The following is a 12,121-nucleotide window of genomic DNA, read 5'->3' on the forward strand; positions in this document are numbered from 1 at the left end:
ATTAATAATAATTATATATTCACAGTATATTATTTGTGTGTGTGTGTGTGTGTGTGTGTGTGTGTGTGTGTGTCTTGGATTAATATATAAACATAATATAATAAGAAAGTATAATAAACAAAAGTATGACTTTTAGCTGTACAACAGTAACAGTCCATGCCTTATCCTTGATCCTTCTCCGGTTTTAGGAGCATTACGCTGATGTATGTATTTTCACTTTCAAATACACTTGGTTAATATATGCCTTTATCCACTCTTAATAAATAAATAAATACTCACATTTTCTTGTCATGAATATAATCACATTTAAACATATTAAATAACTGAATTGTTATATATTGGTGAAATCACAATTTTTTTTTTTCATGGCATCTTGATAACAGTGACCACATATAAAACTAACCAGGGTTGACTGCAGAGCTCTGTCAATGATATTGAGCTTGGCCTCTGTCTTGTAGTTGAGAGCTTTCACAAGGTTTTCCTGGGCCTTTTCCCACTTGCCCAGCTGAGCCTCAGCCAGGGCCATGTTGTGGAGAACCTGTGGCAGGAAACGTTGATAATGCATTAGGAACTTGTCACTATTTTGATCCCTCAAGCCTTTGGAGACCACAGAATCAAACATAACATCTAAACCTCTGTTATTAGGATTCATGATTCCATTCATTCATTTTTTTTAAATATTGGAAATTAGTGAATATGTTGTACTTTGCAACATAGCCAAATAAAAACAGACAAACTGTTGAATCATTAGTCATTAATGCAGATTAAACAAAGAGTGTTCAGAATTAACATCTTTGAACTGTTTGACAGTAATGCACAGAATACAGAAGAATAGTCTTAAGTAGAGAGACTAGGGATGGCAGCAAGGGACGGTTGGAATTATTTTGTTAGCCTCTGTAAGCAACGGTCTTATAATATAAATAATATAATTACCTGTCTGTTTTATCATAAGCAATAAAATAAATAAATTGTGCCTATTTTGACTCAAGGTATGCCTATGTTCTATGCAAAACAAAACTCAATAACTGTTCTTTGATAAATATTATCAAATAAAGTAAGTAATACTATAATGTTATTGTAGAACAAAGCATAGTTCAGAATACTGTACTTTTTGAGACCAAAAGCAAAGGTTGATTAGTGAAATTGAATGCATTTTTAACATGTTGCAAACATCCCCAGGTTTGGGGTCAGTTGTAACATTTAAATTCTTCCATTCAAATAAACACTGTGAATGATATGTCATATGTAATCATCTTTAAATGGTATGGGTAATTAGCAGACAGATGTACATTTAATATGTAAGTTGTGAATTTGGTTGGTTTAGTCCAAATACTTTCAGAGTAACAGAGAAATGCAAAAAGGGTTGCAACTGTCCCCAGTCTCCCCTAATTTATTAATTTTTAAATTACATATATAACAAGAACATATAAAAATGATTGGGCACTTTTAAATACTTACATCACATGCATATAATTTGCATCTGAGGCCAAGTGCTTTGTAATCTATCAGCTGGTTGCCTCTTAGTGCTTTGAAGGCCTGCTGGAAATCACCTAAACTCTCCTCATACCTTTGGACAGGCATAATCCAGTTATTTACTTTTGCATATAATGAACCACAAAAAAATACAAACACAAAAATAAAGAAAAGTTTAAAAAAAATGTATGATTAGGGATAAAACTTAGTGATAACAAAAGCAAATTGTGTCTATTACAAAGTAGAAATCACTGTTCAATATAAAAATGAATGTGGACATGATGAATGGTGCTTCTTGCCTCTTTTTTCTGTAAAAGGTGATTCCTCTTTGAAAGAAAGCAACAGCCAAATGCTCATCCTTGCGTATGCTGCAATCAAACGCCTGAGGAAACCAAGAGAACACTGTGACTTCCTCATGAAGAAAAGAGAAACTGTAAACTCTACTTCTTCTTTCTCAATGACTTGCACTTAGAGACACTAAAATAGCTCAGCATTTCAGTCTTATCAGTGACACACAAACAAGATTTTACTTTTTGATAAGCAATATTACATCATATATATTGAAGGTAATTGTGTGTAATATTTTAGTCTGCATTTTTTCATGTACCTTTTCTGCAGCATCCAGCTCTTGGTTAAGAAGATGGAGACAGCCTATGTCAAAACAAATTTTGGAGTTTGGTTCCTGGATTGACAGGAAAATCCTGAGTGCTTCTTGAAAATCCTGTCTCTCAGCATAGGTGACAGCCTCATCCCACTGGCGCAGAGTGTCCACAAAAGACATAGCTGCTGGTTAGGAGTACAACAGTCAACTACAGACCAGGTTAAGGAAGCTCCTCTGATTTGTACCAGCGAGATCAGGAAGTGTGATGACTGTCATTGTTGCTAAATTTACATCTCCACCACACCACCAAGATTCAAGGCCCAATGATTGTTCTTTTTCTCCCCATGTGATTTTTGGGCAGCTGTGTAGCAATTCAGTGTGTGTGTGTGTGTGTGTGTGTGTGTGTGTGTGTGTGTGTGTGTGTGTGTGTGTGTGTGTGGATGCGTGGGTTTGTGTGTTTAAATAGAAATGACTAATAAATATATAATTTTCTCTTCTATAACAGTTTATAAATGAGAGATAGATCAGCAGCAGGTGGTGTTTTATTTTGGAAGGGGCTATCTTTATTCTGCCCTCTTGTCTTTTAGTTTTCAGGATCAGTGCCAAACTTTACAACACAAAATTTCCAGCAGATACTGGCACTGATCTCCCATTAGCAAATACCATACACTCACCAAGAACTATAACATGTTAACCCTAACATCTCTTGTGTATCCATAAATAAATTAAACTCTTATTTTAAAAGAACAAATTACGTGTTTCCGTTGTTCATTTGGCTAACTTGCCTTGATGCAATCGTCGCTAGCTAAACAAACATGGCTCTGCTGCATTATCAGACTACAGATCTTAATGATCGTAGGCAGGTGAAAAGGGGAATATGCGACAGTCAATAAGAAACGTGCCAAACGTGAAGCTGTAGATGGAGAGTTGATATGTTGTGAAGCTGGTTAGCTTAGTGTAGCGTTTTGTGACCGTGTTTACACACAGCTAAGTTAGCTCTCCCTTTTGGCTAATGTAAGCTAGCAAAATGGACCTTGGAACAATGTTGTACAACAATTTAAAAGATGTTACATGGAGCACGACGTCCTTGCCATTAGATCAACTGGTCAGTGCTTATAGGCTGCCTCAAATTGCCAAGCTGGACAACGGTTAGTAACTTTTTGACACTGCCAAGTTTTCAACCTACAGCACAGCGGTAGCTAGCAGCTAGTTAGCAGTCAGACAAACTCGGTTGAATTTTCTCAGCGTGTCTGAACTGTTTCCCAACAAAATCGTCATGTTTACGTGGGAAAAAAAGCTGGTGTCAGTGTTATTTTCTGTATGTCATGTAACTCTCCGCTGTCACGTTGTAGCTGTGTAATTAAAACCGGTACGTTGATTTAAGAACAACTATTGTCATGGTAGCAAGGTACGAAATGTTAGGGACAACATATAAAGCCATCAAATGACTTTTGAATTTGTTGTAAACAAATACTTTGGTTTGAGTGGAGCATCCTGTGAGGCTCAAAAGTGACACAAACAAGGAAACAGTCACTATGGTTTTCCTGACTGATGATGTTTAATTGTTTGGGCTAATCACCATGGTCATCAGGGTTCATTTCAGTGCCGCTGTTACCCACTCCAAGCATAACACAGTCTGCCTGAGATACCATACTTGTTGTTAATATCAATCACGATCAACATTAGTTTGCTTTTTCAAGTGTTATGTTGATGATATTTCACATAACTTGACAGTTATTAATGTTTCATGTCTTCAAGACTTAAAATGTGCCAAAATGGCAACATATATCAAGAAGTTATTCTGAAGGTTTGGTAAATTTACTTTGCATTTGATATTCTGATATCTACTGTACTATCGAGCGGTGGTACAATATTTCCTTAGTTGTAAGATATAATCTGCTATCAGTGCTTGGCTTTGTGAATGGTTTAATTGTTTTTGTTTCTGCAGGTCAGTTGGTTGAAGGGCTTAGAGACAATGACTACCTCTTGATTCATTCCTGCCGTCAGTGGACGACTATTACTGCTCACAGTCTGGAGGAGGGACACTACGTCATTGGGCCCAAAATAGAGATCCCAGTACACTACGAAGGTGAGCTACTTCTACATACATGCTTCTAAAGTTTGCCTGATATTGTCCTTGATAAGGTATCGCTGTTTATATTCAAAATGCGAAAAGGTTAATGAGGTTAATGCACAGCAAATCCCCAAACTCTCAAATCCTGACAATGCAATGGAGGATGTGGGTTGCTGAAATTTGGCACTACAGACCATTTAATGATGGTTCAATGCTTGCTTGACCTTGTCGTTGGTATGCACTTTCCTTCTTAAGGTCAGTTTAAGCTACTGGAGCAGGACAGAGATGTCAAGGAGCCTGTGCAGTACTTCAACAGTGTGGAGGAGGTTGCCAAAGCATTCCCTGAAAGAGTATATGTCATGGAGGAAATCACATTCAATGTTAAGGTATATTTTATCTATTAAAGGGTTCATTATGATTGCTTTCTGACTGTTTATAGCATATCATAGCTATGCCATATAACATATTATTAACACTTCTACTACTCTGACATCAGGGGTATTCCATAAGTAAGATTTCCAGTTAAGATCAGAAATCTTCCTGTTAAGACTTGTAAGAAGAGTTTTTTTGAGTAGGCTGGTTTAAACCTATGTTGTGGTGCTCAGTTTTGTGAGCTCCACAAAGCAAGTTCAAACCAGCCTACTTACTGCTACTTAAGCCAGGACACCATTAAAATATATCCTTCCATGCTGTCTTTGTTGGTCAGTTTTTCGTTTGAACCTCTTTTCACACTGTTGATGTACCAGCCTCATGGTTTGTCCTTTTCCATGTCCTCTTTGCACAGATGGCTTCAGGGGAATGCAATGAAGACACAGAAGTTTACAACATTACACTAAGCACCGGCGATGAACTGACATTAATGGGCCAGGCCGAGATCCTCTATGCCAAGACCTCCAAAGAGAAATCAAGATTCAACACAATATTTAAGAAGATCGGGAAGCTGAACTCCATCAGTAAGATTGGTCGAGGCAAGATGCCTTGCTTGATCTGCATGAACCATCGTACCAACGAGAGCATCAGCCTGCCTTTCCAGTGTAAAGGCAGGTTCAGCACGTGTAGTCCTCTGGAGCTTCAGATGCAGGACGGCGAGCACACCATCAGGAACATTGTGGAGAAAACCCGCCTCCCAGTCAATGTCACAGTACCCAGCAGTCCACCCCGCAACCAGTATGACCTCCACCTCATCCGTGAGGGTCATCGCTATAAGTTGGTCAACATTCAGACAAAGACAGTGGTTGTGTGCTGCATTCTACGAAGTAACAAAATTATCCCCATCCATTTTCCCTTTCACATGGCCATGCCTAGATTTATTATTCCAGAGGAACTGCTGCAAGGGGAGCTGTGGCTAGACACTATGGTACATCGGTGGTTCACCTTCTGCCAAGAGCAGTTTGACATAGACGACTATTCTCGTGCCGTACGTGATGTGCGGACAGACTGGAACGATGATGGAAAGAGCCCTAAGAGAAGTAGCGGGAATGGTAGTTGCAGTGGAAGCAGCGGAGGCAGCAGCAGCTCCAACGGGTGTTCAAGCCACATGCAGATTCCCAGCTCTTTAACCTACGCCCGCGATGAACTCACCCAGTCCTTCCACCGACTCTCTGTGTGTGTGTACGGCAGCAACCTGCATGGTAACAGTGAGGTCAACTTGCAGGGATGTATGACACTATGTGGAGATTGGGCTCTTCTGCCATCTGATAGCATTGCTTCAGACTCAGGAGAAAATGAACACTTTTTCCCTGAGCTGCTGGACAGTACAAGCCAACAAACATCCCTCAACAAGTCGGATGTTCCCTATGAGGAGCTGTGGTTGGATCACTTGAGAGGCCAGATTTCAAAACCTTCTTTAAGTGAGGTCATTCGAGGCATCAACAATGGCTGTGGCACAACAGCAGCCCTATCATACCCAGTCACTTGTCCTCTTGGGGCAGTAACCAGTTCGGATGCCTCTCTTACGCCACCACCGGTCCCACCCAAGTCTGAAGCTGTGAGTATTACCCATTATTCTTAAAGTTGTAATCCTTAAGGTTTCAGTCGTGGTTGATTTGGCACCTATGGTTACTGTGCTTACACCAAACACTCCTTAAGCAGCTACAGCTTCTCTGACAACTACTATCTCAGAAATACAACAGCAACAACTGATGTATCAGTTTACAGTGCAAATAAACAAACTCTCATAACAACGAGAGTTTAAAGTCAGTCAATAATAATTGCAGTTGGATCTGATTTCCTATTACATATAGTGTATGTAGTTTTCCACACAACAGCAGGCCACAGTAGAGCTGGTTACCTGCTGTAGAGTTGGAGATGTGGAGCCTGCACTGCTCACTGCAGCTGCTCCCTCTTGTTCCATTACTCACCTGACAAAAGATGAAGAAAATATCTATAGTGTTGTTCGATGAATGCTCAGTGGGTTGTAGCCATGGTGAAAAATATGTTGCGTTTTCTGTAGCTGTGTCACAATAAAAGTAACCCCATGTTTCACCAGTTGAACACTTTTAATGTGAAGCAACAGCAGTAGGTTGATCTGACTTAACGAAATACAGCTCTAACATGCTGTAAAGAGAGTTACAAGTTAACAGTGAGGCTGTCATGAATGAGGTACAATTGCACTGGATGTCATGCATTTATTGTTTTCATGTGAATCCCTCATGCTTAGATAGGCAGTCTGAATCCTGTGCAAAAATGGCAGACACTGCGTTTACCAATAAAACTATTATATAGTGAATGTTACATGTAACATGTTAGTTTTGCTGTCAGTTTTAAAATTAGGTCATTTCCTTTCTAGGTGAAGGAAGAATGTCGTCTTTTGAACGCCCCACCAATCCCTCCTCGAAGTTTGAAACAGATGCCATCGGTGCCCATCCTGTCAAAGCCACGTCAGCAAGAGACTCGGTCTCCAAGTCCAACCCTCTCCTATTATTCTTCTGGTCTCCACAACATGTAAGAACAGGAAGCATTTCATAGCACACCTGTGACAACAATTATACCTAATTACAATAACAAAGGGGAAATCAGGACACGAAAGTGATGCTGCATATACTCACAGTATTATTCTAATGTCAAAGGCTGATTTACAGTATGTTGATATGACTTAGTCCTTGGTAACCATTTTCTCCATCTATTTTTTCTTACTCCTCTCAACCGCCCTCTAAAATCCACCTAGAAATTTCTTATGTAAAGTTCGTGGTGTCCCTTAAATATTTAATCTGTACAGTCTTTCATGATAGATTTGAGTGCAGATAAAAAGTAATAGCATCTGCACATTGAAGTTTCTCCTTTGCCCTTAATCTTTTATTCACCTTCATTCTTCAAAAGCTGTAAAGTAAGTCATGTGTTACTTCATTATTAAATATTTAAATCATATTATGAGGCCTGCAGGAAGTTTGCTTCTCTACCACTAAACAATATTATGTTTTTCCAACAGTAGTGGAGCGTGTGAAAAAGAAGCACCCGACCCACAAGAGCCAAGCCGTGTGTGCTACCCCTGTACCTGGGGTAAATCCAACAGCACTGAGCCAAGTGCTTCTCTGCCCAGTGGTAGCCTGCCATCAGATGGGATGTCCTCGAGGTTGTCTTGGCCAAATAACTTCAGTGGAGGAGAATCACACTGCATGGAGGAATTTCTACCAGCCAGCTGTCGGAGTTACTACAGTTACCCAAGAAAGAGATCCCCGAGCACCCCGAAAACCTGCACATCAAGCCTTGTTGACTTTGATGGTCGAGAGCATGCACAGAGCAGTAATGACTTCAGGTTGCAGAATGCTTCTCTGAATCAGTTCTGCACAAAATCTTCAAGCTACAATTCAGAGATGTACAGAGACAAGCCAATAGAAGAATCTAACACTAAGCAGAGCCTCTCTTGCCCCATCTTACCCCCGAGAACGCCAAAATCTAATGCCATAAAAAAGTGCACAGACTTACTCTGTGACAGTGAGCAGGAGACTCCAAATTGTTCACTTACTCAGCCTGAGCAGAGCACCAAAGAGATTTATTCCATCTCTGACTCATTAACTCTTAACTGTCCATCCTTCTCTCCGACTGCACAGTGGCAGCCCCCATCCAGCCTGGCTGGCCTTTCAATTGAAGAGGTGTCCAAATCTCTAAAATTTATTGGCCTGCCAGATGACATTGTTTCTCTCTTTGTCTCTGAGAAGATTGATGGGAATTTACTGTTGCAGCTCACTGAGGAGATTTTGTCTGAAGACTTCAAGCTAAGCAAACTGCAGGTGAAGAAACTCATGCAGTTCATAAATGGGTGGAGACCCAAGATATAACTAACAGTATATGACACTAAAGCCTGCTGTAAAGCAGAGAGAGTCATGCCTTCAGTATATATGCTATGCACACCAAGCCACAGAGTTTCTTTTGTATAACATGAATTTATTTCCTTGTTACTATATTGTGCGGAAGATAGTTGGTTAATACGTCCCAGCCCACTTAAAGTCTGTGACTGCTATGTACTAACTGAATGGAATCATTTGGCACTTTCATGAAGATATTTTCATGTCAACTACTTAGGACTTTTTTCACCCACAGCCTACTGGTGTTCATGTCATTACACAGACCAACAAATTTAAAGAAAAACACTGATGAGACAAGGACAGGATCTCCTTGATGAGGACATTGTGTGATTCTGGTCCTATTTTAAGGATTTTTAAAAGAGCGCAACCAGAGAATGGGCTGTAGTATAGATTGTTTATGTAACACATGAAAAACAATGTAAAAAAAAACAACAGTGATTTTACAAGTGGACAAACAGTTGGAAATTTGGCTTTGGTAACATCCCCCCAAAATTATCATATTATAATTTTCAAAAAATTTAATAATAACAAGCTTATATCTCAAACTTGCATTTATATAGTTATGCAGTTAGTGACATTTGCTGTATGCAGTGTTTTAATTCATTTTGTATGGGATTCATTCCTGCATGGTTTTCACAAGGTCAGGGGACGTGTTAGAGAAGGTTACTACAAGTGCATTTCTAAACGTCACAAAACAGTTGATTTAATTCCCAACTGTCAAATGAAGTCAAGTCCACCAACTGCTAACAAGTATTACGATGTACTTGTGTTCTTTAAAAAAACCTTCCCCTTTCAGCTCTTCTTAAGCACAAAGCTTCATCTACATCAGTGAACGTTTGTTTTACTTTTCCAAATGATGAAAAAAAGTCAGTGATGGAAACCATATTGTGTAGCCTGCAGTATCATACTGATGTACAGTTCCTTAGAAAATTAATTTGAGAAATGAAACGGGGGGGGGGCTGTGGGGCTGTGGGGCTTTGGCATTTTTAAATAAGAATTTGGTTTCCTGCTCTAAATAGATTGTGTCAGGTAAAAAGAAAAACATTTAATTTTTGAAGACAGGTTCTAAAAACAAAATCAGCTTTTAATGTTTACGGAGAAGTAGCTGACATCTATGTGATATGACTTAAAAGAGTTGGTTTACCCTCTGGTTTTAGAAGATAAACGGTTGCATGCATTTAAACCAACGTGGGCTTTGTTAGTGATAAGAAATTGCATCTGCATTCTTGGTGTGATTGTACACTACAGAACTATGCTAATTAAGAGTGAGCCAACTCAAATGATTGTCATGGTCTCTCAAGAGGTGCATTCTTATGCAAGGTCTTATTTCTATTTGATGCCTTTTTTTAATATTAAGTTAAATTTCAACTATATTGCTACTTGCTTTAATCTAGAAATTCTCTAACTTGAGGTTATTTATAACTGCAAATGAATGAATGATGCCTAACAAAATGATGTCTTTACTCGAAGACTAACATGGAAATAACCAACAGAGGGAATGACAAATTACATTCTACATCGAATACAAATTATGCATCAAGCACTTTGGTAGATTTCAGTCTTATGAATTACAGTTGTTAAATATAAACATATAAAAGAAGAGAGTCTATGTAGAGAGAGTGAATGCACTACATGTTTTTTCAAAACTAAAAAGGTACGTCTTGTCTCCTCTGTTCTCATTGTATTACAAGTGTCCTCTAATGCAAGAAACACATAAAAGAGCTTTTCTGCGCCTTAACCCAGAGACCTTAAAATATGTGATGTTTCAGTTTGGCTTAACATTTTCATTTTGCAGTCTCTTGTCATGAGAATATTCTCTAACATCTCAACGTGAACTGAGGGAATGGTGTTGAGTGTGTATTTCTTCAGACCCTCAGAGGCATGTAAACTAAAGTTGAAAATGATCTGCTATAATGAAATGTTGGTTTATATTTGGTACATTTTTGTTCTATAGCGTTGATTCAGAGTTGATTTATTTATGCAGTTATTTAACATAACGATCAATATGCAAAACAGTTAGCTCCTTGACAATTCTTATGGATGATATATGAAGGTGCCTCAGCAAAAATGGCATCTATACAACCCTGGTAATCTGTTGGCCAACCGCTGTCGTTTTTTCTCCCCTGTCACTGTGCAGTGGGTTGTTACATATTTTACTTGATATTTTCATTTTGTATGTAAATGCAAATATAATGTAATTTTTTTTTAAAGGAAGTGATTACTAATGTTGAAATTATTTTTATTGAGAAAAAGCTTATGTTCAAATTTCCGTTCTTTTTTTATCCTGCAAAACTTGGGTTCTACTTTTGTTTATAAATCCATGCATTAAAATAACACTTATACTGATAATGTTAATAAGCCATGTGTCCAGGTAATTTTCCAGATTCTCTTACAACTTAGTCCAGTACAGTACCCATATTTATTCACGGGGAATGACATAGTGTCTCTTGATACTATTATTATGTGGCGGTTAATGTCCTATGCAATACCCATGGCACTCGAAAGAGATCATGGGAAGGAACAACAAAGAAATTAAAGGGCATGGAGTATTATGTGTGTTGAAATTACCACAGTGTTAATTTCAGGAGAAAATCATGCTTGCTTAAAGAATTCTTCCAAGTCAGTCATTTTACTTGAATAATTCTGAGATATAAACTGTGAACACACTACAATAACCAGCCCAGTCCCATTAACATACATCACCATCAAGCAGTCAATGCTAAAGAGTATTCCGTGTTGATAATGGCCATCAGCTCTGGACTGATGCTCAGATGAGTTATTGCCATTTTTGTGCAAAAAGGAGGGAAATGACTGTGACACTGGGTTTGATAACATCTGGAATAGTATTTGAAATCTTGAGTTACGAACAGTTATCTTTCAAATTAACTCCTGTTTCCCTATTTTTGATTGTATAATCTATTAAAAATGGATTAACTGATGTCTGTGGTTTGTTCAGTCAAGAAACAGTGCAGCGCTGTTCACATGAGATTGCACCGTTGATCAGTTGCACCATACAGTCATATGAAACCTGAATGATGCAAGGGATTTGCACTTTAGCAAAACATAATGGGTGATGAACATTTGCTGATTAGAATGCTTGTTTAAATCAGTCCTGCATAATATTTATATAATATTATGCACCAACATAATCACAATACACAAAATCAGTCAGCTAATACATGCTAGGAATGTGTAGTGCAGTCTTGGACTTTTTGTACATGAAATCCATAGCAGGTACAGTTGTGTTGTTAGGCTTTAGAGCTGCAACAATTAGTTTATCAATCCATCAGTTAGTTGATCAATAATCTGCAGCTACTTTGATAATTGAATAATTGTTTAAGCCATTTTTCCAAGCAATGATGTCAAATGTTGATTGTTTTCGGGTTTCCGTCCGTCTGTCCCATTCTCGTGGACAGAATATCTCAATAGCACCTCGACGGACCTGCTTCAAATTTGGCACAAACATTCACTCGGACTCAAAGATGAACTGATTTGATTTTGGGGATCAAAGGTCAGATGTCAAGGGCGTGGTGACTCATAACACAGTTTTGGCCTTGTGAATGCAATATCTCTGTAACACTATGAGGGAATTTCTTAAAATTTGGCAAAAATGTTCACCTGGACTAAAGGGTGAAGTGATTACATTTTGGTGGTCAAAGGTCAAGGTCA

At 38.5% G+C, this 12,121-nt stretch overlaps 2 protein-coding genes across 2 annotated transcripts in view; one reads left to right on the plus strand and one right to left on the minus strand.

Annotated features, from left to right (window-relative positions):
- Positions 1 to 2,301, minus strand: part of ncf2 (neutrophil cytosolic factor 2) — a 6,155-nt gene extending 3,854 nt beyond the window's left edge. Inside the window, exons 1-4 of the mRNA XM_087171241.1 lie at positions 2,081 to 2,301; positions 1,773 to 1,855; positions 1,459 to 1,567; positions 341 to 538 (exon numbers count right to left, since the gene is read on the minus strand). Of these exons, the coding sequence (XP_087027367.1) occupies positions 341 to 538; positions 1,459 to 1,567; positions 1,773 to 1,855; positions 2,081 to 2,254 (564 nt within the window). The 5' untranslated portion in view covers positions 2,255 to 2,301. The remainder of the gene's footprint in view (positions 1 to 340; positions 539 to 1,458; positions 1,568 to 1,772; positions 1,856 to 2,080) is intronic.
- A 553-nt stretch (positions 2,302 to 2,854) lies between these two features.
- garem1 (GRB2 associated regulator of MAPK1 subtype 1) lies at positions 2,855 to 11,390 on the plus strand. Its single transcript, XM_023398561.2, has 6 exons — positions 2,855 to 3,222; positions 4,023 to 4,163; positions 4,404 to 4,534; positions 4,933 to 6,135; positions 6,937 to 7,091; positions 7,576 to 11,390. The coding sequence occupies exons 1-6, from the start codon at positions 3,102 to 3,104 to the stop codon at positions 8,423 to 8,425; spliced, it is 2,601 nt and encodes an 866-aa protein (XP_023254329.1). The 5' UTR covers positions 2,855 to 3,101; the 3' UTR covers positions 8,426 to 11,390.
- Positions 11,391 to 12,121: the final 731 nt, after the last annotated feature.

Source organism: Seriola lalandi, unplaced genomic scaffold (assembly GCF_002814215.2).
Source record: "Seriola lalandi dorsalis isolate HSWRI2012SDOR001 ecotype SW California unplaced genomic scaffold, Sedor1 jcf7180002049658, whole genome shotgun sequence".
NCBI classification, from domain to species: Eukaryota; Metazoa; Chordata; class Actinopteri; order Carangiformes; family Carangidae; genus Seriola; species Seriola lalandi.

Bases quoted from the DNA above. Each gene is read 5' to 3' on its own strand.
- garem1 (XM_023398561.2), top strand. From the start codon at position 3,102: ATGGACCTTGGAACAATGTTGTACAACAATTTAAAAGATGTTACATGG. The intron at 3,223-4,022 runs GTTAGTAACTTT...TTGTTTCTGCAG, and splicing joins AATTGCCAAGCTGGACAACG to GTCAGTTGGTTGAAGGGCTT. The intron at 4,535-4,932 runs GTATATTTTATC...CTCTTTGCACAG, and splicing joins AAATCACATTCAATGTTAAG to ATGGCTTCAGGGGAATGCAA.